The 27,479-nt window shown below is 43.3% G+C and overlaps 1 protein-coding gene across 1 annotated transcript in view; it reads left to right on the top strand.

Moving 5' to 3' along the window:
* LOC311248047 (uncharacterized protein) overlaps window positions 1-16,125 on the top strand; it is a 33,308-nt gene extending 17,183 nt beyond the window's left edge. Inside the window, 2 exon segments of the mRNA XM_084339009.1 lie at window positions 14,442-14,688; window positions 14,690-16,125. Of these exon segments, the coding sequence (XP_084195135.1) occupies window positions 14,442-14,688; window positions 14,690-16,097 (1,655 nt within the window). The 3' untranslated portion in view covers window positions 16,098-16,125.
* The last annotated feature ends 11,354 nt before the right edge of the window (window positions 16,126-27,479 follow it).

The raw sequence follows: 27,479 nt of genomic DNA, 5'->3' as shown, positions 1-27,479 counted from the left end.
AGTGTCCCCCAGTCTCCAGCGGCCACAGTTTTGGCCCTAGGGGGCTGAGACTTGGCCTGGAGGTCGAGTGTTTGTGTGTGTGTGTGTGTGTGTGTGAATGCATGCACGTACACAGTCGCTATTGCAGATTAGCACTTGTTGATGATGACAGATTGAATTTAATTCAGAAAACGTCATTATCCATCACATGACAGAAAAATACCTCTCGCATGGGCTCATGAATAAAACAATAAATAAACCATTAATATAACTTTGGTTACGCTTTTTTGTGACAGCATTGAGTCGGGTCATGATGACTATGATCTCTCCAGAAGAGAAGTTTGATCGTCCTGCCCCCCCCCCCCCCCCCCCCCCCCCCCCACAAGCTCAGTTCAGCTCGGAGCAGCATGACTCAGCTTGAGTCTGTTGAGCTTTAGCCTGGCTTAGATAAGGCCTTGAGGCCGGGGGGGGGGTGGGTCGCAAAACATTCCCTTTACTAAGATCATTGTGATGATCTCATTGACCTAATGGACCTGAGAAGATATTCAACGTCAAATCCTAAAACACTTAGAAAATAAAATTAAAATAAACAAAACGTTCAGTCCTCCCACCTAAAACCCAAAACACAGGCCTGGAGATGATTTAATTTTCAAATGAACCCTTTCACTACCACACTATACAGAAGGTTACAGACAGTTAACCGTCTGTAGTGTGATAGTAAAGGGGTTACCCTTCTGTAGTGTGGTAGTGAAAGGGTTAACCTGCTGTCATGCGGCAGTGAAAGGGTAAACCGGTGTGGAGTAAACAGAGAGTAATTACTGTACATGGAATAAGTGTGTAATCTAGTAGTTGCCATCTACACTCATTGCAATGCACACACATCCACATGCACACACTCACTTTACACAAACACTCACCTTAACACTCACCTTAGACACTTTAACACTACATTATATTTATCTATTTATTTATTTTTGATCTACTTTTTCTCCTCCCTTTTTCTGTATTTTTTCTCCCATCCCAATTTAGTCATTATGCCAATTCCCCCCTCCCCTTCCTGGTCGTTGCGCACATTTGTCCCCCACTTGCCGGTCTAGGGAGCCCTGAGGTCTATCACATGCTTCCTCCGATACATGTGGAGACAGCCAGACGCTTCTTTTTCACCTGACAGCGAGGACTCTCACTGGGGAGGTGTAACCAGTGATGCAGTGGTGGTCCCACTCGGTACCACGCCGTCCCAGCAGTTTTTTCTGAGCAGAAGTACGCGCACGGATGTGCACGCGTGCGCACACAAAAATGCGTTCACAACTTTCACTAACTCGTCGCGCCGTGCGCCAAGTACCGGCACTTATCACCTAGACTTTGCATAATAATAGGATACCAATAACATGATCTGTGGAGCTCTCATATGTGACAATGTGAGGATGGGGTTCTTGCGGAGCCCAATAGCAAAACACAGGAGGAGAGAATGGAGCGGTTTTAGGGTTCTTTAATTATTCTTCCCAACCAAGCAGAGTATAACAGGAATGTGAAACAGGAATGTGAACAACACGGAGGTTATAATGATCTTGGGGGGGAGAAGAATGAGAGCAGGTGCACTTCAGTGCAGCTGTCGGCAGCGAGAGAGAGAGGACACTGGTCTTGCGCTTGAGAGCGAGCAGGAGTCCTCTTTGCTTGGCTCGAGACGTCAGGGTGGAAGGACGCTGGAGCGAAGTCCTGGGGCACAAGAAACAAGGTTAGGGAAAGCATAAACAGGGGTAGTTACAGCTGGTCTTCAGGTAGCGTCGTCGTACCTCGGTAGGCAGTTTAACACTGCGACGTCGGATGACGGAATCTGCCAGTTGAAGTAGGGAACGCTTGATGAGGTGATCTCTTGCAGCCGCGCTGATTGCTCCTCATCTGGCAGACTCAAGCTCCGATCGTGACAGGACCCCCCCCTCGATGGGCGCCTCCTGGCGGGCCCCCAGGCTTGTCCGGGTGACAGCGATGGAAATCCCGGACGACCTCAGGGTCCAGGATCATCCCTCGGGAGACCCAGCTGCGCTCCTCTGGGCCGTAGCCCTTCCAGTCCACGAGGTATTGGTACCCACAACCACGGGGACACACGTGCAGCAGCAGAACATTTACAACAAGCGGTGCAGGGGCAAGGCTAAGAGAATCATTAAAGACTCCAGTCACCCGAACAACTGCCTCTTTGAACTGCTGCGGTCAGGCAAGCGATACCGGAGTCTCAAGGCGAGCACAGAAAGACTCAGAAGAAGCTTCTATCCCCAGGCCATCAGGCTGCTCAACGAACAATGAACACTACACAACAACAACCATCAAACGCACATAGCACACACATCCACACGCACACACTCACTTTAAACAAACACACTGTAGCACCCACTCCCCACACTTTATAGCACACACTCACTTTAAACAAACACACTAGCACCCACTCCCCACACTTTATATTTATTGATGAAGGATTGCACTACAACTCGTACACCTTACTGTAAATTGTACCTAAATTGTACCTCATCCCATTTCTGCTTTGCACTATATAGTATTGTACATTAGTACACTGCATAGTATTGTATATTATATGGTAACTCAGTTACGTCTATTCTGCATCGAACATTGTACATATGTCTATACTGAACACTGGGACCTCATTTTCTACTTCTAATTTACATGCTATACTATGTTATTTGATACTATCTTGTCTAGCACAGTCTCTGGAGCGTAACAGTAAGAAGCATTTTGTATGAAAGTATTCTGTACTTCTGTATGACAACTATTAAAGAAACTTGAAACTTGAATACTGAATGTTAATATCAGACCTTATTACATGGCGTTTTCACATTCGTCGAAATGCTTGCTTGTGATTGGTCAATAGCCCCCCGACAGCGGTCATTATTACACAATAATGACCGCTGTGGGACAATAATGACCGATGTGCGCAGCTGTTCGCAATCAAGCCCACATCAGTGCAGCAAATCAGACACACCTGCCGCGGCTGCACTGACAGCGGAGTGTGTGTGACGATTACAGCGGAGCCAGAACAGAGGCTGCCCGCGATAATAATAATCACTTTATTTGGGCTGACAGAGCCACAGAACTGCGATTTGTCAAATGAATTAGGTATATTGTTAGTAAGTTAGCCATGTAATAAGCGGGATAATGTATAGCTTTACTCGGTCATCATCGCAAAATAATTGACCTTCACTGACGTTTAAAACACCTCACCGAGGCGGCTCGGTATTTTAAACTACGTGTCGGTCAATTATTTTGCGACAATGACCTCCTAGCTATACATTATCCCTTACATATTGTATGACAGTGAAGTTATTGAATCTTTTTGTAGTGTCTCTTTCCGGTGTTGCACTTTTTAGACGGTCCCTGGCTGCGCACTTGCCTCACAGCCGACTGCACAAAATATTAGGCTTGTTCGAGATGGGATCAGTAGCGGCCGCTGGGTACTTCGCCACTAGGGGCGCTATACCAAATATTTTGTACAGTACAGTACAGTACCACGCAACACTCATGGCAAGACGTGAGCGATTCGACTCACGCTCACTGCAATGAATCGGCTCTTATGAACGAGTCGCTCAGCTGTTACTACAACAACACACAACCAGTCAAATAAAGTATAGTCTAGACTCTAATTCACAACTTGAAACACAATATATAAATAGAAAAGTTAGAAACAAAACTCGCCCGTCTACAAACACAGGCAGATCTCTCCCTCTCTCCTTCTCTCTCTCACACACAGCGCGACGTGGAATCGATTCGTTACACAATCAGACCTATTATATACCAAGAATAACTTCAGTATGAGTACAGGGCTGTACACATATTTTGCATATTGTTAAACGAGCCAAGGCTAGCTATTAAACTATCGATATGAATCGAAAATCTGGGACCCTGATGTAAACAAGACAAACGTCTTTCTCTGGTCTGCATCCCCTTAACAATTGTGTGTATTGAGCCGTACTGTATTGTACCCATTCTGCAATCTGTTAATAAAGTTCTCATTCATTCATTCAAACATAGACGATATTGAACAAGCCATAATCCACGTATTTTCAATCCGAGAGAGCTGCAGTAGTTAAATCAATGAGCCATCGATAAATAAACAATCAGCAATGTCTCGCTTCATGAATGGCCAGCAGTAGTACTGCTCCTAAAAAAACGATTTACAAACGTTAACGTTAAGCAGAGAGAGAGAGAGAGAGAGAGATTTCTTCAACCTCGAACCTAAATTCCTTAGCAACCCGTGTTACCAAGTAAACAAATCACGGAACGATAGCCTAGTACTACTAACGTTAGCTCCCAGAACGATAGCCAGTTAGCCCGCACCAGCCTAGTACTAACGTTAGCTGCCAGAACGATAGCCAGTTAGCCCGCACCAGCCTAGTACTAGTACTAACGTTAGCTCCCAGAACGATAGCCAGTTAGCCCGCACCAGCCTAGTACTAGTACTAACGTTAGCTGCCAGAACGATAGCCAGTTAGCCCGCACCAGCCTAGTACTAGTACTAACGTTAGCTCCCAGAACGATAGCCAGTTAGCCCGCACCAGCCTAGTACTAGTACTAACGTTAGAGAGAGAGAGAGAGAGAGAGACTCACTGTTTAGTTGAAACGTCCAGGGCAGGAGAGCTTGATATCCGCCATATAGCTTGTTAGCCAAGTGTTAGCTCAGCTGAGCTCGTCGACGTTAGCACAACACTCAACAAGTACATTCCTTTGTCCATTTCCGCTCGAACAGACTGCAAACTACCTGGCGTTCTATCGCCATGCTCTAAGACAAACTCTAACCTTAACCAACTTTGAAAGAGTGCCTAAGCTTAACAGTCTAAAGAAAGAACTTGCAGTCACGGCACGGCACGCTCTAAGACAAACAACAGTCCTAGTACCAGGAACCAAGCTAGAAGCTAGAATTGGAACATTAGAAATTGGATTCGGCCAATCGGAGATCGTCTCTGTGAAATTCTGCCATGGAAAAAAATACTGGCGTCGGCCAATCAGAGAGCGTCTCCGCGAAATGCGGCTATGGAAATTCTCACGGAAGTTCACGCTGCTTTCTAGACCGCTTCAAATCGCGCTCGGATTCCAACATAATAGTCATATTTCAACGCACAACGCCGTATGCACTGATTGGCTGTGACGGAGACAGCGATCAAACTGTGACGCGCACTCAGAGCGCTATCGCGTATAGCCCGGGCCGAGAAATACAAAAAAAAAAAAAAAACGTGATGTCACTTCCTGCTCTGGAAAACGATGTTTTTTTTAATTTAGATAATAACGTTATATTGTGCATTGGAAATACAAACATACTTAAAATGAGTAAATATTATTAATTTTAAACATGTTTATATTATTTATAGGGCTATAAAACACAAAAACAAAAAAGTTTTATTGTCTTCTTCTCTGATTTAACAGCAGCTGGCCAGCAGGTGGGTCGGCGCCCTAGCGCCCCTAGTGGTAGAGCCGCCACTGGATGGGATAGGCGGACGCAGATCTGCGCAGGTTTCACTACTGCCTCGCCAAGCGCATTGCATGACGGTTAGAATGTTGTCCGACTTGCTCTGAAAATCTGACGAGGCGAGGCGCGGAACTCCCGCGGGAGCGAGCCGCGCACAGCCTTCAGAGCGAGGCTCCACAGTACCTCTCAGCCGGCTGCTCCCGGCTGGGAAGCGACTTGCTACGGTCGCGCAAAGCGCCTATTGGCTCAGAAAAGTTGTCAGTCACCAGCCACGTGACAGCCAGGGAGTTATGAGACGTTTGATTGATTGATTGAAAACTTTATTATGTTATGCGTTATCATCATATCATCATGATAAACTTCAAGCTGTCAGACACACACACACATACATACACACATGCGTCATCTGTTTTGCCTCAATACTGTATATATAATTATGTTTTGCCTCAATATACACAGTATACATATATATATTGATGCAAAACAGAATTATTCAGCAGTGTGTTGTGTGTGCGTGCGGCCAGGAGCGTGCAACAAGATGGTATACATTATGGTATATGAATAGTATATTCCACTATAGCAGTATATATGGTGTGCTGTACATTTGAATCTGATCTAATTTTGCCATCGCATAATGAGCTGGACAGGTGTGTAATGTGTGTGGTGACGTGAAAGCGTATCTGCCATGCGAGACTAGGCGAGAGGCTCTCTTGAAATCGGCAGTGTCCGCCTTTTTAACTCCTCCCCCAGCTTCACTCGGCTACTCTCGTCTACTTTCGAGGCGAACCGAAATCCATCTCGAACAAGCCTATTTCTAGGCTTTTTCTAGGCTTGTTCAAGATGGATTTCGGTTTGCCTCGACTAGTAGACGAGAGTAGCCGAGTGAAGCCGGGGGAGGAGTTAAGAGGGCGGACACTGCCGATTTCACGAGAGCCCCTCGCCTAGTCTTGCGCGGCAGATACGCTTTCACGTCACCACACCACACACACATTACACACCTGTCCAGCTCATTATAATGCGATGGCCGTGTGCAAAATTAGATCAGATTCAAATGTACAGCACACCATATACTGCTATAGTGGAATATACTATTCATATACCATAATATATACCATCTTGTTGCGCGCTCCTGGCCGCACGCACACACAACACACTGCTGAATAATTCTGTTTTGCATCAATATATATATGTATACTGTGTATATTGAGGCAAAACATAATTATATATACAGTATTGAGGCAAAACAGACGACGCATGTGTGTATGTGTGTGTGTCTGACAGCTTGAAGTTTATCATGATGATATGATGATAACGCATAACATAATAAAGTTTTCAATCAATCAAACGTCTCATAACTCCCTGGCTGTCACGTGGCTGGTGACTGACAACTTTTCTGAGCCAATAGGCGCTTTGCGCGACCGTAGCAAGTCGCTTCCCAGCCGGGAGCAGCCGGCTGAGAGGTACTGTGGAGCCTCGCTCTGAAGGCTGTGCGTGGCTCGCTCCCGCGGGAGTTCCGCGCCTCGCCTCGTCAGATTTTCAGAGCAAGTCGGACAACATTCTAACCGTCATGCAACGCGCTTGGCGAGGCAGTAGTCAAACCTGCGCAGATCTGCGTCCGCCTATCCCATCTTGAACAAGCCTTAGATATTGTACAGCTCCGAGGCCGGTGTTCTGCAAAATTCTACTCTTCCTCGAATTCTGCTGCCAGCGCTCCTGCGCTTGCGCACGCATGCGCATGACCCACAATCGTTCACTCACAATATTCTGCCACCTTGCTGACGAACGTCATGTTGAGTGATTGATTGATTGATTGAATTGATTGAATTGATTGATTGAATTGATTGAATTGATTGAATTGATTGAATTGATTGATTGATTGAAAACTTTATTAACAGATTGCAGAATGGGTACAGTACAGTACAGTACAATACATACAATTGTTAAGGGGATGCAGACCTGAGAAAGACTTTCGTCTTGTTTCCATCAGGGTCCCCCATTTTCAATTCATCATATGACACACACGACATACAGATAGACAGTACTGCTACATCTATACATTTATGACATACCAGATTTTCAAATACAGTACTGTTTGTGATACTAAAAAATCCAGAAGAAGAGTATATACATTTGACATAGAAACTGTGCATTGGGGGAGGTTGGGTAGGTGGGGTGGGGCTGTAAATTGGAGGTGGGGGGGGGGGGGGGGGGGGGTTGGGGGGGGTTGAGTAGGGGGGACACACACTGTACATTGGAATACTGACATACATTTGACATGGAATCTTGTTGTCTTGAGTCTTGTTGATATATCTTAAACAATATCTTAAACATATGTTTTTCATTGCACCTTTTGAACTGTATAAGCATGTAAATATTTGCATGTAATTGGCTTTGCAGCTGAATGTATTTGTAGATGATAACATGTCGGTACACCTAGGTTGTAGCTCATTGTCTACCTTACTAACATAGGAAAGAGGTGTCCTGTCCTGTCATTCTAATGGACAAGCTAAAAGCAATTGGTTTTGATAGCCTATCAGTGAGCTGGATGCAATCCTACCTGGAGGGGAGAGAACAGATGGTAGAGGTAAACGGTACTCTATCCCCCCCCCTCACAGTGAGCTGTGGTGTTCCACAAGGAAGCATACTAGGACCGCTACTCTTCCTAATTTATGCAAATGACATGTCGTCAGCCTGTGACTGCAACTTGTTCCTGTTTGCGGACGACTCAGCCCTGCTGGTCTCTGACAAGAACAAATTGCAGGTTGAAAAAACCCTCAGCACGGAACTAGGCAAAATCTGCATATGGCTCGCGGATAACAAACTATCATTACACATGGGCAAAACAGAGTCCATTCTCTTCGGTTCAAATAACAAACTCAGCAAGACCGACGGTTTCTCAGTTACAGTGGGTGACAATATTGTCACAAGGAAAGACGAAATTACCTGGGTTCCATCCTAGAGGCAAATCTTTCCTGTGACAAAATGGCATCCAATGTAATAAAAAAAGTCAACCAACGAACTAGATTCTTGTACCGGATCTCCTCTCTGGTAAACAAGAATACCCTGAAGACTCTGGCAGGAGCACTCATTCAAGGGTACTATGACTATGCGTGCACCTCATGGTACCAAAGCACCTCAAAGGCGCTTAAAACAAAATTACAAACATCACAAAACAAACTGGTCAGACTACTACTTGACCTGAACCCCAGAACCCACCTCACCCCTGCCCACTTTGCCAACCTAGGATGGCTTAGAGTAGACGACAGAGTACAGCAACTTGCAATGGGCCTGGTCTACAAGATACACTATACGACCGGGGTGCCCATGTACATGTCAAAATACTTCCCAAAGGTCAGTGAATACCACAACCACTACACCAGAGGAAGCTCAACAAATCATGTTAAACCCAGATTCGGCTCAAACAAGGGACTAAACACGTTCCGCAATTATGCCACAACAATGTGGAACGCCCTACCCAAAGCTGTAAAGGAATGTGAATCCCTGCCCACATTCAAAACCGCCCTTAAAGAGCACCTACGGGAGGCTGCAATTCGAAACTGGCCACCGTAAATGCCCAAAACCCCCACCACCTCCTAATAGACAGTCTCCTCCCCACCGCATGTATATATTCCCTCCCCGCCGTATGTATATTTCCCTCCCACCCACCCACCCCCTCCTAATGTACAGTCCCCTCCCCATCATATGTATATACTCTGTCAGGATCTAGGGGTAACAGTACTGTATATTTGAATACCGCCTATGTCACAAATGTATCAGTACTAAATACCTATATGTCCCTATGCCATAAATGTCAAAACCAAATTTTCATCAATACTAAACAAAATGGCCCCCCTAAGAACCACCAGGGTAAAAAATCGCGCTGAGCCATGGATGCACACTGAAATACTGACCGCTATGAAAGCCAGAGACAAAAAATGCTCTGAGTTTCGTAAAAGTCAGTCAAAGCTTACCAAAAGCACGAGCAGTGAACTCCAAGACCACGTGACTGAACTCAAACTAGAAAGAAACAGACTAAGAAATGACGTAAACTCCATGATCAAAACTGCAAAAAAAAATTTCATCAATGACAAAACCGAGGAAAACAAAAATAAACCACGTGAACTTTGGAAATTACTCAACAATCAACTAGGCTGCAGTAAAAAACTCAAAACCAGGTTCTCAAACATAAACATAAAGACGGACAACACGCTCATCACAGACAAGCTGGATGTAGCCAATTACTTAAACACTTTCTTCACAAACATAGCCACAACACTGGTAAACAAACTACCCTCCCACTCAGGGCAGTATGGGGTAGAACACATAGTAGCATACTACATGAACCTAGGCGTCCACAAAGACGACTTCAAACTGGAAATAGTAACTACAGATGAGGTACTCAAAAAACTGAGCGCCCTCCAACCAAACAAGGCCACTGGCCATGACAACATCCCCTCCAAATTCCTCAGAGACTCAGCAGCAGCCATCACCCCAGTCATCACACACATAATAAACCTCTCCATAAAACAGGGACACGTCCCCAAGGACTTCAAAATTGCGAGAGTAACACCCCTGCACAAAAAGGGCAGCAAATTAGACCCGGGTAACTACCGCCCTGTTTCTATCCTTACATCCATCTCGAAAGTCATGGAAAAAATAGTATACGAACAGATCGAAAAATACCTCGCGGAAAAAAATCTAATCTACGAATTCCAATCTGGCTTCAGAACATCCCACTCCACTGACACATGCCTTCTCTACTTGAACGACCACATCAAACAAGAGGTGGACGCGGGCAAATACTGCGGCATGGTCATGCTGGACCTACAAAAGGCCTTCGACACTGTCAATCACACCATTCTGATTGACAAGCTAAAAGCAATTGGTTTTGATAGTTTATCAGTGAGCTGGATACAATCCTACCTGGAGGGGAGGGAACAGATGGTGGAAGTAAACGGTACCCTATCCCCCCCCCTCACAGTGAGCTGTGGTGTTCCACAAGGAAGCATACTAGGACCGCTACTATTCCTAATTTATGCAAATGACATGTCGTCAGCTTGTGACTGCAACTTGTTCCTGTTTGCGGACGACTCAGCCCTGCTGGTCTCTGACAAGAACAAGTTACAGGTTGAAAAAGCCCTCAGCTCGGAACTAGGCAAAATCTGCATATGGCTCGCCGACAACAAACTATCATTACACATGGGCAAAACAGAGTCCATTCTCTTCGGTTCAAATAACAAACTCAGCAAGACTGACGACTTCTCGGTTACAGTGGGTGACAATATTGTCACAAGGAAAGATGAAATTACCTACCTGGGTTCCATCCTAGAGGCTAATCTTTCCTGTGACAAAATGGCATCCAATGTAATAAAAAAAGTCAACCAACGAACGCGATTCTTGTACCGGATCTCCTCTCTGGTAAACAAGAATACCCTGAAGACTCTAGCAGGAGCACTCATTCAAGGGTACTACGACTATGCTTGCACCTCATGGTACCAAAGCACCTCAAAGGCACTAAAAAACAAATTACAAACATCTCAAAACAAGCTAGTCAGACTACTACTTGACCTGACTCCTAGAACCCACCTCACCCCTGCCCACTTTGACAACCTAGGATGGCTTAGAGTAGACGACAGAGTACAGCAACTTGCAATGGGCCTGGTCTACAAGATACACTACGCGACCAAGGTACCCATGTACATGTCAAAATACTTCCCAAAGGTCAGTGAATACCACGATCACAACACCAGAGGGAGCTCCACAAATCATGTAAAACCCAGATTCGGCTCAAACAAGGGACTAAACACGTTTCGCAATTATGCCACATCAATGTGGAACGCCCTGCCTAAAGCTGTAAAGGAATGTGAATCACTACCCACCTTCAAAAACACTCTCAAAAAACACCTACGTGAGACTGCAATTCGAAACTGGCCCCTACAAATGTCCTAACCTAGTTGTACAGTAAATGACCAAGTAAGGCTTTGTCAACATTCCAATGTACAGTGTAAAATGTGTGTGTGTCCCCTACCCAACCCCCCCCCCCCCCCCCACCTCCAATGTACAGCCCTCACCCAACCCACCCAACCCCACCCCACCAACCTCCTCCAATGTACAGTTTCTACGCCAAATGTATATACACTCCTTTTCTGGACACTTTTGTATCACAAACAGTACTGTATTTGCAAATCTGATATGTCATAAATGTATAGATGTAGCAGTACTGTCTATCTGTATGTCATGTATGTCATATATGTTATGATGAATTGAAAATGGGGGACCCTGGTGGAAACAAGACGAAAGTCTTTCTCTGGTCTGCATCCCCTTAACAATTGTATGTATTGAGATGTACTGTACTGTACCCATTCTGCAATCTGTTAATAAACTTTTCAATCAATCAATCAATCAATGTTGTGTATGTCATAAATGTCTATATGAATTGAAAATGGGGGACCCTGATGGAAACAAGACAAACGTCTTTCTCAGGTCTGCATCCCCTTAACAATTGTATGTATTGAGCCGTACTGTATTGTACCCATTCTGCAATCTGTTAAATAAAGTTTTCATTCATTCATTCATTTCATTCATTCATTCATCCTTTGTGTTTTCAAAACATTTTGCTTAAATTAAGAATTATTGACCGCGGAAATTCGAATCTGTGAATATCTTTCTAACTTTACCTAAATCTCCCGATTGCGATACAATAAAGCGAATCTTCATCACAAAAATCATATTCTCAAAATAATCTGACGGGCAGATATTATTGCTGGCGCTGGCGGACCTATTTCAGCCTGCGAGTCGCCTATTGCCGACCACTGAACTAGGTTATCTGTTGGGTAACGTGCGTTTAGACAACACTATTTGGGACAGACCATATTAGGCTATTACTTCACATAAAAGATCATGTCTAAATGAAATGCACAAAACAAAAAATGTATGTATCATAACGTTGCCCTGGTATAGATGTGTATGCATGTATTTATTTATTCATAACGTTATACATATTCGTTAACGTTAGATCGTGCATGGCTTTTACATTGAAAAATGTACTTGTCACGTGGTTCCGTTCTCCATTCTTCACATCAAAAACGAAAGTACAGTATGTGGCATAAAGTGAAGATAAAGTATGTGTGTGTGAGAGAGAGAGAGAGAATGTGTGTCATCCTTTGATAATTTGTTGGTTTAGAGCAGGAAATGGGAGAAGAGGTTCATGTGAAGGGTTAAGGTCCACGTCACCAAAAGAGGGAGGAGCCTTCTAGGTTTCATTGTTTACTAAGTGAAAGTAAACTGACTCGCTAGTCTACATGGTTATTGAATAGAAACAAGTTACATCTAGCCTTGTGAACTGAAGACACTAAAGGAACCGCAGGTCAGTTAATATGTATATGAATCTTCAGCAATGAATAATATTTACTATTCAGCAGTGGCTATTTCTGCTGACTATCGTGGTCTGCAGGTACAGTTCTCGTTTGGTTACATGTTGGTCCCTGTTTGATCCGAGGCCCTTTCGTGACTGTGATGCACCGAGTGAATACTTGTAGAGAAGCGTTTTGATAGAGAAAAGTGAGACAGACTTAATTGTAGGAATTTTACATGGTGGGACAAGGGACGGTGTAATAATGTATTATATATAACATATATATATACGAATCTAATCTAATAAACATGAGAGCAGAATGAAGGACTGTGCCTAGAGGTTTGATGATGATGATGAATAGTTTTATAGGTCTTTGTTTACAGATAAATGAAAAACACACGTGTGTACTTTCAAAAGGAAAAGAAAAAAAATCACAAATCACAAATGTACATATTCAAAGTAAGCTCACACACAAAATCCAAACTCAATGACCGAAAAAAGGAATAGGCTGAAGCACATGCTTATTTTTGCCTATCCTTTACAATTCTTATAAACTAAATATACTTTAATATAAGAGAAAATGTAAAAATATGCTGCAAGATAAAAGAAAATTCTTTAAGAGAAAAAAGAAAAGAGAAAATAAATGTTTGATGTTTTACTCAAAACTGTACTCCTGAATTATTTTATCCTTCAGGGCCTTTTTAAATCTCCCCTGAGAGGTACACAACTTCAACCCGTCACTAAGACTATTCCACAATTTAACTCCCAAAATTGAAACACATCTAGCTTTTACATTAGTTCTTACCTTTTTATATGTTTTAAGAATACACAACCCTCTTAAATTATACTTTCCTTCTCTTGGTTGAAAGAGACATTGAATACAAGCTGGTAGGTTCTTACTCTTAGCACGAAAAATGATCTCCAAGGTTTTTATGTAAACCATATCTACACATTTTAATGTGCATTTAATGTGCTGGTTTCATTCAGAGTGGAAGGAGCAGCATTTCTATAAACCACGTCTCCATAATCCAAGATAGATAGACTACCCTTGTTCTGCTAATCATAGAGAAGCTGGTTTTATTCCTGTACAAGAATTATCATCAAGCCAGATGCCATGATATGACAAACCCATTCATATACGATATATGCAAATCATTGTAAACAATATCTCTAGCCCCTAGAGAACATTATTAATTTAGTTTTGTTTGCACAAGCTTATTATCCAAAGTGACTTACAAGTTCTGTATGACAAGTCATCAGGAAGGGTACAACTCTATCAGCTGAGTAGCTGTGTATCAAAGTGTTGAGTGCTACAGTGTAGGTTAGTTTATTACGACAAGTGCATGACAGTAAGGTTAGTTAGGGTTAGATTTAATTTTCTTTATCCCTGCAGGACTTTTGTAATGGGTAAGAATTCTGATTGGGCTTTCCCAGTTTTCACATACTAGTCTCTCAGACAAATACTGTACTGTAGCTATGAAACCAACTGCAAATCCAGTGCTATATCTAGTCTATTTAAAAGAGGATAATGGTTAACTGTATCAAATGTATGACATTTTAAATTAAGATTTAATTATGTTGAATTTACAGTTACTTTAAATTGAAAATTAATGAAGAAATGTATTTATTATTTAACAGACATGGCCTCATCCAGCTATCTCTTTTCTGAAGAACAGTTCCTGTGCTCCATCTGTCTGGATGTCTTCACCGAGCCGGTCTCCATCCCTTGTGGACACACCTTCTGCAAGACCTGCATCACCAAGTACTGGGATAACAATGAACTGTACCAGTGTCCAATGTGTAAAAATACTTTCGATAAGAGACCAGATATCTTTGTCAATATTGTCCTATCAGAGATGGCACCTCAGTTCAGGAAGACCGTTCAAGAGAGCAGCCCAGACCAGCAACCTGCCAGACCAGGAGAGGGTGACCTGTGACTTCTGCACTGGGAAGAAGATCAAGGCCATGAAGTCCTGCCTGGCGTGTCAGACTTCTTACTGTGAGATCCACCTGGAGCCTCATCAGAGAGTTGCAGCCTTGAAGAAACACAAGCTGATCAACCCTGTGGAGAACCTGGAGGACATGATGTGTAAGAAGCACGAGAGACCGCTGGAGCTGTTCTGTAGGACTGACCAGGCCTGTGTGTGTCAGTTCTGCACTGAGACAGACCACAAAACCCACGACACTGTCCCTCTAGAGAAAGAATACAGAGAGAGGAAGGATGAGATGAGGACACAAGAGGCAGATGTTCATCAGATGATCCAGGAGCGTGTGCAGAAGATCCAACAGATCAAACACTCGGTAGACCTCAGCAAGAACGAGGAAAAGAGAGAGATAGCAGACAGTGTCGAGGTCTTCACTGCTCTGGTGGCCTCCGTTGAGAGAAGTCAGGCTGAGCTCATTGAGGTGATTGAGGGGAGGCAGAAAGCAGCAGAGAAACAGGCTGAAGGCTTCATCAAGGAGCTGGAGCAGGAAATCACTGAGCTAAAGAAGAGAAGCACTGCGCTGGAGCAGCTCTCGCACACTGAAGACCACCTCCACCTCCTCCACAGCTTCCCATCTCTCTCCACCCCTCCACCCACCAAGGACTGGTCTGAGGTCAGTGTCCACAGTGATGTGAGTGTGGAGATAATGAGGAGAAGTGTGGCTCGGCTGGAGGAGACTCTCAGTGAAGAGATGGAGAAGCTGCCTGAAGTCAAGCTGAAGAGGATCCAGCGGTATGCAGTGGATGTGACTCTGGACCCTGACACAGCATATCCAAAGCTCATCCTCTCTGATGACGGGAAAGAAGTAAAATGTGGTGTTACACGGAAAGACCTTCCTGACAACCCAGAGAGATTTAACGTGGCACCCATTGTCCTGGGAAAGCAAAGCTTCTCCTCTGGGAGATTCTACTATGAGGTTCAGGTTAAAGAGAACCCCCAGTGGGATTTAGGAGTGGCCAGAGAGTCCATCAACAGGAAAGGACCTATCAGTCTGGGCCCTGACAATGGATACTGGACTATAATTCTGAGGAATGGTGATAAATATAGAGCTGCTGGAAAGGAAGCCCTGTCCCTGAGAGAGAAACCACAGGTGATCGGGGTGTTTGTAGATTATGAGGAGGGTCAGGTCTCCTTTTATGATGTGGAAGCCAGGGCTCATATCTATTCTTACACTGGCTGCACCTTCACCGATAAACTCTACCCATATTTTTGCCCTTGCTTGAGTTCTGCCTTTGATAATAGTACTCCTCTAATAATCTGCCCTCTTAACCTCTTTAGCCCGAGCGGCCCGTCAGTGGACCGCAAATGAATAATGTGTCCGGGTGGCAGAATTCAGTACTGTATCTACAAAACCTTCTGTTTAAATCATCTTCAATTTATTAATTTGCTTAGCTTTTTTGTACACGTGATCTCAAGAAGGTCCTGCACGAGCTCAGTATCAGTGTTTCATGTCTGGTCATTTTTAGCATGGTATTATTCACCGTCAAAAATGCAAAGAAAGATCATAATTTATATTCTCCTTTGTTTCATCACAATTTACTCAAGCCTAGTAACAGACACAGTATTTCTGACACTGTGCTTACATTCTCGAGATCCATAGATGTCCCTATAGATACCAATGTGGAAAATAAAACAACAATGACAATGACAACAGACATTATACATATACACACATCTGTAATGAGGAAGTGCAGATAACGTGGGAATACAATAAAAGGACAGAGTCTAACGAGTGCAAGATTAATTTAATGCCTTAATGGCATTAGGAATGAAGGAGTTTTTAAAACTGTAACGACTACCAGAGGGCAACAGCTCAAACTCCCCATAGAGTGGGTGAGAGGGGTCACCCACTATCTTCCTAAGCACTTTGTTGTGGATGTAGCTCAGCTGTTAGCTATATGCATCATGTTATGTTATGTTATACAACGGCATGCAAATTTCTCGATTCTGATTGGCCATTCACACGTCTTTATTGACAACAATCCACGGTCCTGGGCTCAGGACCCGCCCACAACCAAATCACATAACCCTCCCCGGCTCACTCCGGGAGAAAACAGGATCGCGAACAACAAATGGTTATGTTGAAAGCACCATAACGACTAAATATGAAGCGATTCTGTCAAGGGGAATGTGTTAGTATTTTAAACAATGTTGGATGATGTAATTGATGGGTCTTGACTCAATCTAGAACAAAAGAAAAATCGCGGATTGATTGATAGATTAATTGATTGATTTAAATTTCTTCCTTCCTACTTTCCGACTGCAGCGTTCTCTCTCACACTGTCCGACGCTGGCGTACCCACAAACACACACATACACACACACACACACACACACACACACACACACACACATACACACACACACGCACACACACACTGTGACACACACACACACACACACACACACACACACACACACACGCACACACACACACACACACTCCTGTCTGCAACAGCGGGGGAGTCAGACTGAGAGAGAAGCAGCGCTGTTTTAAGTGAGCATGGTCTATTGAATTGATTGATTGGTTGATTGCTAATTTTATTACTGTACCCCTGGTTTCCAACTGGTTAAGTTTAGGCTAAAAGAAATAAATAAAAAAATAGGGCGAAGAAAACGTTTTTTTCCTATAGGGCAAAGAAAACGTTTTAATAAATTTTCAATCAATCATTCCAATAATACACAGTTGGATGTGTTAGTTGGTTGGATGCACTTCAAGCTGCTTCCACATGAGGCAACTTCTCTCAATCATTCCAATAATACACAGTTGGATGTGTTAGTTTGGTTGGATGCACTTCAAGCTGCTTCCACATGGAGTTGTGGGAACAACTTTTTCTGGCGGATGGTTTTTTCAATAAATCTTCGATTAATGTGTGTTTATTGTATAGAAATAAGGTTGGATGAATCTGGCAGTTGTATAAAAGCTTTACACCACGTGCAGTCGTGATTTGTGACCAATAAACCATGCCTAGGGGGGTCTAACGACCCTCGGCTGCGCCTCGGGCCTAACAACCACCCCTAGGCATGGTTTATTGGTCACAAACCACTCCTGCGTGTGATGTAATGCTTAATTTTACGTTATGTTACGCACGACGTTGGAGATGATTGTGGGGGTGGAGACTAATAAAGCTCAGTGTGTTTTTGCAATAGAACCAAACCTGTCTGTCCGTCTCTTACTACACAAGTACTTTTCAGTAAAATGTCCTTTTATATACAGTAGATGTTGTGCTTCGGGATGGGAACTTCTTTCGTAGCAGATTTTATTTGTCAAGCTTGGGAGAAGAGGCAGAACACTGTGTTTAACCCTTTCACTACCACACTACCAAAGGGTTAACCCTTTCACTGCGACAATACAGAAGGTTAACCCTTTCACTGACAAAGGGTTAACCCTTTCACTACAGAAGGTTAACCATCTGTAGTGTGGTAGTGAAAGGTTAAGGCTGACCTGTAATCTGTATTTATGTAATCCTTATTTAGATGATGTAATGTAATAAAACACTGCAATAGTATTTTTTGTGTCTTATAAACCCATGAGGGTTGGGCACTTTGTAATCAATCAATCAATCTACATAATATAGATCTGGTTTTGTCTCTCAGCAAATAATAGTGGTTTTCAATAGTTGTCCTGGAATAATCAAACTATGTGAAATAGCTAAGAATACTTAACTGTACACAACTATATGCCCACACATTTGTTCATACACGCCTAATTGAACCACTAACTAAATGGATGTTGATACATAATAATGTTGTTGCAATGCACAAGTCCCAGTACAGAGTAAGACGGGGCTATTAATATGGACGGTTGCCATTCATTATTCAATGTGCATTCTGCATCCATTCAGCTTCCAGTCTGCTTTAGAGGTAATTATGTGATGGATCACGGTTTTATGTGGGTTTTATTCTGTGCTTTATTTTGGGTTTTCTCTGGTGAGCTGTCAATCACCAGACACCAGTTTATTGCCATGCGGCATGGCAGGTGTGTGGGCTTGATTGGTGTCAGGTGTGCAGTGCCTTTAAGTAGGCTTGGTTGACTGTGTTCGCATGCTTGTCCATACTCGCTAGTCTACATTGTTATTGAACAGAAACAAGTTACCTCTAGCCTTGTGAACTGAAGACACTAAAGGAACCACAGGTGAGTTACTATGTATATGAATCTTCAGCAATAAATAATATTTACTATTCAGCAGTGGCTATTTCTGCTGACTATCGTGGTCTGCAGGTATACAGTTCTCGTTTGGTTACATGTTGGTCCCTGTTTGATCCTAGGCCCTGCGTGACTGTGATGCACCGAGTGAATACACAGTCCCTTGTCCAACCATGTAAAATTCCTACAATTAAGTCTGTCTCGCTTTTCTCTATCAAAACGAATCTCGTACAAGTATCGCAGAGAAATGTCAAAGGTACTCAAAGTTGCATGAGGGTTTTGAACAGACAAACGCTAGAGTTTTTTTTTTTTTTTTTTTTACTTTCTTTTTTAGCGTTTATCGCTTTTCTGGTCAAGCATGACCGACAGTTGTAGAGTGAAACGGGAGGGAGAACAGGGGAAGACATTCGGCAAATGACGGCGGGTCCGGGAATCGAACTCTGAGTCAACCAGAACCGTGACGCAGCACGGCTCCTCCCGACGCAGAGATAGCGCCGAGATACGCGGTGAGCTACTGGAGCTCCCAAACGCTAGAGTTTTAAAGCTCAGCGTTGCTAATAAACATTTTAAATAATTTTTATAAACTGGTCAACACTGCTCAAAATGGCTTTAGCGGCCTGATGCGCCTGCCCTGTGATCACAGTGCAGGCGCATCAGGCACCCTACACCGGAAAAAAAGCTGTGTTGACCAGTATTGTAACAGTTTATAAAAAAAATATATTAGCAACACCGAGCTTTCAAACCATAGCGTTTGTCTCGCCCTGCGTTCCTTGGTGCAGGTAAGATGTCCATTGGACATTACCCCACTCTTCCTTCCTTCCCCTCCCGAATGTTTTGTTAATAACGATGTTTTTTTCCAGGCAAAACATATGTTACTTCACAACATTTGGAGATACGACATGTGCTGTGTGTGAATTGTCTTGGTCGTTTGTGTAGCTTGGGTAGCGTTGGCCAAAGCTGTGTGTGGCCTGGTGTCAGTACCTGGCTACTCTATTTGCAGTTAGCCTATTTAGCTGATGTCGGCCCTTGGCTCCTTGCTACTTTGTTTTCTCTGGTATAGACCCTCTTCTCTTTGGATTTAAGTGTTGATCTTTGTCCTTTTGGATCTATGTATATTCATGTTGCCTTTGTGAAGTTATCTTTTCCTTCTGTTTTGTTCATCCATTAAAAGTTGAATATCCTTTAGGGGCTCATCTTTGCTTATCTCTCTCTCATACCTGCTCTCTCTCTAACACACACACACACGACACACAGACATGCTCTCTCTCTCTAACACACAAACACACATGCTCTCTCTCTCTCTCTCTCTCTTTCTAACACACATAGTCTGCCTATGGCGGCCTTTCTCGATGGCTAGGCTGTGCTCGCTGAGTCTGTACCTAGTCAAGGATCTTCAGTCACTGCTCAGGTATTCTGCCACTGTGTACTCTCTGTTTAGGGCCAAATAGCATTTAAATTTATTTCCAATGTCTCTCTCTCTCTCTCTCTCTCTCTCTCTCTGTACACTGTATATTGACTGTAGAACGGGAGCTCTCTCTCGCTCTCTCTCTTGCTATATGTTGACTGTATCATGCCCAGCCTCGGGCAGCGCTATTATTTAAGAATATGTTGACTGTATGAAATCTCGCACAGGGCCTTGCATTTCTCCCATATATCCACATCTGTCTGTACATAACTGCATATAAGCCTTTTTACATTATTTGTAGATACTGGGATTTGGGTCGGTTGGTCAGCCGAGCTGTCACTCTGCACTCTGCCAACGATGCTATTGGTCGCGCGAGCCGGGGGTTGGCAGAGGGGAGGGGGCAGGGAGTAGGGTATATCTGCAGTGCCGCACCCCATACATAGGAAGGGCCTGTACTGTGAGTTGGGGGCCTGTACTGTGCGTTGGGGGCCTGTACTGTGCGGTGCACTACTGCGCATGCGAGAAACAAAGTAACATATAATATAGGACACTAGAAACAAAGTAACATACCGAACATAAAGTAACATACGGAAAATAGGACCTAATGTCCAAAATATTTTTGTCTTAAACTGAATATCAATTGGATTAGGAGTATGCAAGGAGGACAGCTACTGGAGAGGTTGAAAAAGAGAAAGATGGAGTTGTGCGGGCATGTTCTGAGAGGATCCAGCGGGGAGATGTTCAAGAAGGTGGTGATGGGGAAGGTGGATGGAAAGAGAGGAAGTGGAAGACCAAGAAGAGGCTGGGTAGACGACGTCTGTGATTGGAGCGGAGTGAGAGGCGGAGTCACGGAGTTGGAGAGAAGAAGTGGGGACAGAATGGGTTGGAGAGTGATAGGCAACCTTCGGAACGAAGAAGCCACCTAATGATGATGAAATAAAGCATTCAATTGCAACCAATTTTTTTTTTTATCTTAAACTGAATATCAATTGGATTACCAGCCCTGACTGTTACTCTAAACTTAACCTCTTCTGGATGAGGGCCTAAACTTAGCCCTTAGACTATATAGATTAGAATTACTTTACTTTGTTTCTCGCATGCGCAGTAGTGCATCGCACAGTACAGGCCCCCAACGCACAGTACAGGCCCCTCCTATGTATGGGGCTGCGGCACTGCAGTTTTATGCTATTGGGGGCAGGGGCTGACCTGGAAAGGGTATAAGAGGGTGTGACACCTAGGGTGCACTCTCTTGAGGCATGTGAAGTGGTAGCGATGACTCGCACGTGTAAACTACTGCAACCATAATGCACGTGTGTTGTAATAAAGAAGCAAAGAGTGAGAACTAACACCTGCCTCGAGAGTCGTCAATAACATTTGAAACTTTGAAACATTACAATACTGTATCTATATATGTACATATCCCTTAGCTACTCTTACTACTAGTTATGCTGCTGGCCAGTATGACTTAATGTCTTTATACCTGTATCATTGTACATATTAATACTAAAACTTTGTACATGCATCTGATTAGCACTATTACTCGTACTTCTTACTAGTAGCACTAATTTATATTATTTATTTATATTTATAATTTATATATGTTATTATACCCATATAATCACCTGTACATTTTATATTACTATTGCGCCTTTGTGGCGGGAGTAGTTAATGCTACGTCAATGGTTAAGTGCAGAACGGAGAGGATAAAGATTATTGTTAGAGTAGCGGTTCAACATTTGATTGATTGATTGATTGAAAACTTTATTAACAGATTGCAGAATGGGTACAATACAGTACAGCTCAATACACACAATTGTTAAGGGGATGCAGACCAGAGAAAGACTTTCGTCTTGTTTCCACCAGGGTCCCCCATTTTCAATTCATCAGGACATATATGACATACATGACATACAGATAGTCAGTACTGCTACATCTATACATTTATGACATACCAGATTTGCAAATACAGTACTGTTTGTGATACAGAAGGAGTCAAGAAAAGGGAGTATATACATTTGACGTAGAAACTGTACATTGGAGGAGGTTGGGTGGGGGGGGTTGGGTACACTGGGATATTGACAACCATACTGGGTAATTTACATTGGAGGTGGTTGGGGGGGGGGGGGGGGGCACACTGTATAAACAAGCAAAACTGTACATTGAGGGGGGGGAGACTCTGTACAAACAAACAAAATTGTACATTGGACTATTGACAAAACCATACTAGGTAAATGACTGTACATTGGAGGGGGTTGGGTTAGGATATTTACAGGGGCCAGTGTTGAATTGCAGTCTCCCGTAGGTGTCTCTTGAGAGAGGTTTTGAAAGTGGGTAGTGATCCACATTCCTTTACAGCTTTGGGTAGGGCGTTCCACATTGATGTGGCATAATTGCGAAACGTGTTTAGTCCCTTATTTGAGCCGAATCTGGGTTTAACATGATTTGTGGAGCTCCCTCTGGTGTTGTGATCGTGGTATTCACTGACCTTTGGGAAGTATTTTGCCATGTACATGGGTACCTTGGTCGTGTAGTGTATCTTGTAGACCAGGCCCATTGCAAGTTGCTGTACTCTGTCATCTACTCTAAGCCATCCTAGGTTGTCAAAGTGGGCAGGGGTGAGGTGGGTTCTAGGAGTAAGGTCAAGCAGTAGTCTGACCAGTTTGTTTTGAGATGTTTGTAATTTTGTTTTTAGCGCCTTTGAGGTGCTTTGGTACCATGAGGTGCAAGCATAGTCGTAGTACCCCTGAATGAGTGCTCCTGCCAGAGTCTTCAGGGTATTCTTGTTTACCAGAGAGGAGATCCGGTACAAGAATCGAGTTCGTTGGTTGACTTTTTTTATTACATTGGATGCCATTTTGTCACAGGAGAGATTAGCCTCTAGGATGGAACCCAGGTAGGTAATTTCATCTTTCCTTGTGACAATATTGTCACCCACTGTAACTGAGAAGCCGTCGGTCTTGCTGAGTTTGTTATTTGAACCGAAGAGAATGGACTCTGTTTTGCCCATGTGTAATGATAGTTTGTTATCAGCGAGCCATATGCAGATTCTGCCTAGTTCCGAGCTGAGGGTTTTTTCAACCTGTAACTTGTTCTTGTCAGAGACCAGCAGGGCTGAGTCGTCCGCAAACAGGAACAAGTTGCAGTCACAAGCTGACGACATGTCATTTGCATAAATTAGGAACAGTAGCGGTCCTAGTATGCTTCCTTGTGGAACACCACAGCTCACTGTGAGAGGGGGGGATAGGGTACCGTTTACCTCCACCATCTGTTCCCTCCCCTCAAGGTAGGATTGCATCCAGCTCACTGATAGACTATCAAAACCAATTGCTTTTAGCTTGTCAATCAGAATGGAGTGATTGACCGTGTCAAAGGCCTTTTGTAGGTCCAGCATGACCATGCCGCAGTATTTGCCTGCGTCCACCTCTTGTTTGATGTGGTCATTCAAATAGAGAAGGCATGTGTCAGTGGAGTGGGATGTTCTGAAGCCAGATTGGAATTCGTAGATTAGATTTTTTTCCGCTAGGTACTTTTCGACCTGTTCGTAGACTATTTTTTCCATGACTTTCGAGATGGAGGTGAGAATAGAAACAGGGCGGTAGTTGCCTGGGTCTAATTTGCTGCCCTTTTTGTGCAGAGGGGTCACCCTCTGGGCATGGAAGGTTTGAAATGGGAGGATGTGGTTAGGGAATTAAAGGAGATTGTGAATATTCAGGAAGTTCAGAGTCAACCCATTGGAGGCAAGGAGTGTCTCAGAGGGGGGCTCAGTCAGGGAGGAGCAGCATTAGCTGCACTTCATGATGGTGAAGGAAAATGGACATTGTAGGCGGTAAAGGATACCAGAAGATGGCGGTAATGCCCCCAAACAATTGGTGGCCAACTGCAGTAAAACCTCAAGAAGAAGAAGAAGCCTTCTAGGTTTCATTGTTTAGAAAGTGAAAGTAAACTGACTCGCTAGTCTACATTGTTATTGAACAGAAACAAGTTCAACCTCTCTAGCCTTGTGAACTGAAGACACTAAAGGAACCACCGGTGAGTTCATATGTATATGAATCTTCAGCAATGAATAATATTTACTACTATTTCTCCTGACTATCGTGGTCTGCAGGTACAGTTCTCGTTTGGTTACATGTTGGTCCCTGTTTGATCCTAGGCCCTGCGTGACTGTGATGCACCGAGTGAATACACGGTCCCTTGTCCAACCATGTAAAATTCCTCTCGCTTTTCTCTATCAAAACGATTCTCGTACAAGTATCGCAGAGAAATGTCAAAGGTACTCAAAGTTGCACGAGGGTTTCGAACAGACAAACGCTAGGGTTTTAAAGCTCAGCGTTGCTAATAGACATTTGAAATATCTTTTATAAACTGGTCAACACCAGGCACCCTACACCGGAAATAAAGCTGTGTTGACCAGTATTGACCAGTTTATAAAAAAAAATTATTAGAACACCGAGCTTTCAAACCATAGCGTTTGTCTGTCCGAAACTCTCGTGCAATGTCTGATACTACGAGAAGCGTTTTGATAGAGAAAAGCGAGACAGACTTAATTTTAGGAATTTTACATGGTTGGACAATCAGAGTCACGAAATGGGCTAGTTTGATCCCAGTTCTAGACTTTGGTTCTGGGGGTTGAGGTAAATAATCTATATTTGGAATATTAATTAATATGATTTACATTATCTACCATTCTCTAACCCCCCCTCCCATGTAAAACAATGCTGTATATACCGTATATATATTTATTCTTACTATATATATATATCTGTCTGTACATAACTGCATATAATCTTTTTTACATATTTGTAGATACTGGGATTTGGGTCGGTTGGTCAGCCGAGCTGTCACTCTGCACTCTGCCAACGACGCTATTGGTCGCGCGAGCCGGGGGTTGGCAGAGGAGAGGAGAGGGGAGGGGAGGGGAGGGGGCAGGGAGTAGGGTATATCTGCAGTGCCGCAGCCCCATACATAGGAGGGTCCTGTACTGTGAGTTGGGGGCCTGTACTGTGCATTGGGGGCCTGTACTGTGTGGTGCACTACTGCGCATGCGAGAAACAAAGTAACATATAATATAGGACACTAGAAACATAACGGAACATAAAGTAACATACGGAAAATAGGACCTAATGTCCAAAATATTTTTGTCTTAAACTGAATATCAATTGGATTAGGAGTAATCAAATAAAGCATTCAATTGCAACCAATTTTTATTTTAAACTGAATATCAATTGGATTACCAGCCCTGACTGTTACTCTTAAACTTAATCTCTTCTGGATTAGGGCCTAAATGTAACCCTTATACTAGATTAGAATTACTTTACTTTGTTTCTCGCATGCGCAGTAGTGCACCGCACAGTACAGGCCCCCAACGCACAGTACAGGCCCCTCCTATGTATGGGGCTGCGGCACTGCAGTTTTATGCTATTGGGGGCAGGGGCTGACCTGGAAAGGGTATAAGAGGGTGTGACACCTAGGGTGCACTCTCTTGAGGCATGTGAAGTGGTAGCAATGAGTCCCGTGTATACTAACTACTGCAACCATAATGCACCTGTGTTGTAATAAAGAAGCAAAGAGTGAGAACTAACACCTGCCTCGAGAGTCGTCAATAACGTTTGAAACATTACAATATTATATCTATATATGTACATATCCCTTACCTACTCTTACTAGTTATGCTGCTGGCCAGTATGATTTATCATAGTGTCTATCCTGTATCATTGTACATATTAATACTAAAACTTTGTACATATATCTGATTAGCACTATTACTCGTAGTACTACTTACTAGTAGCACTAATTTATATATGTTATGCCCATATAATCACCTGTACATTTTATATTACTATTGCGCTTTACTGTTACATTTGCCTCTGATTGGATGCCAATTAATTTTTTGTTGTACTGTACTTGTGCTGTATAATGACAATACATTTTATTATATATAAAATATATACATATCTAATCTAATAAATCTGAGAGCAGAATGAAGGACTGTGCCTAGAGGTCTCATTCAGAGTGGAAGGAGCAGCATGTCTATAAACCACGTCTCCATACTCCAAGATAGATAGACGACCCTCTTTCTGCTAATCATAGAGAAGCTGGATCTATTCCTGTACAAGAATTATCATCAAGCCAGATGCCATGATATTTGTATTCTGTAACTTGTTCGATGACAAACCTATTCATATCCGATATATGCAAATCATTGTAACCAATATCTCTAGCCTTAGAGAACATTATTAATTTTGTTTTGTTTGCATCGAGTACAAGCTTAATGCCAACAACCACATCTTGCAGATCATTAAATGAGTTGCAGGTTATCATTGGCTAGTTGAACAGATGGAGCAATACAATAAACAATAGTGTCATCTGCATAAAGATGAACTTGACATCCATTCAAAGATGAGACAATCAATGCGGCTGGGTGGCGCAGCGGACATTGCGCTCGTCACCAACGCAAGAGACACCGGTATCGAATCCGGCTGTCGGCGTTGCCTCCGGCTTTGGCCGGCCGTCATACTAACTCAATTGGCAGAGTTAGCGGGTGGGAAGTCCATGGGTAGTAATCTGGACGTTGTAAACGGCGACTCCTACAAGTCTGTTGGGGCACCTGCACAGCAGAGACAGGAAAATGGCAGAGGTAGTGTGAGCCTCCTACACGTTACTCCTCGCCAAATGAGAGTCCGCGCTGGCAGGTGAAAAGATGCGACTGGCTGCCTCCACATGTATCGGAGGGGACATGCGATGGGCTTCTATCCTCCCTACAACCAGCCAGTGGGGGGCACATGCAAGCAATGATCAAGACGGGAGGGGAGAATTGGCACGGCTAAAATTGGGATGGGAGAAAAATAGAAAAAGGAGAAAGTAAAAAAAACAATCATTCATATAAATGGTACAGGACTTTTGTAATGCGTAATAATTCTGATTGGGCTTTCCCAGTTTTCACATACTAGTCTCTCAGACAAATACTGTACTGTAGCTATGAAACCAACTGCAAATCCAACGCTATATCTAGTCTATTTAAAAGACGATAATGGTTAACTGTATTAAATGTATGACATTTTAAATTAAGATTTAATTATGTTGAATTTACAGTTACTTTAAATTGAAAATTAATGAAGAAATGTATTTATTATTTAACAGAC

Source organism: Notolepis coatsorum, assembly GCF_963971535.1.
Source record: "Notolepis coatsorum genome assembly, contig: SCAFFOLD_323, whole genome shotgun sequence".
NCBI classification, from domain to species: domain Eukaryota; kingdom Metazoa; phylum Chordata; class Actinopteri; order Aulopiformes; family Paralepididae; genus Notolepis; species Notolepis coatsorum.
Note: the sequence above shows the minus strand (reverse complement) of the source record. Positions and strands in the feature narration are given on the sequence as shown.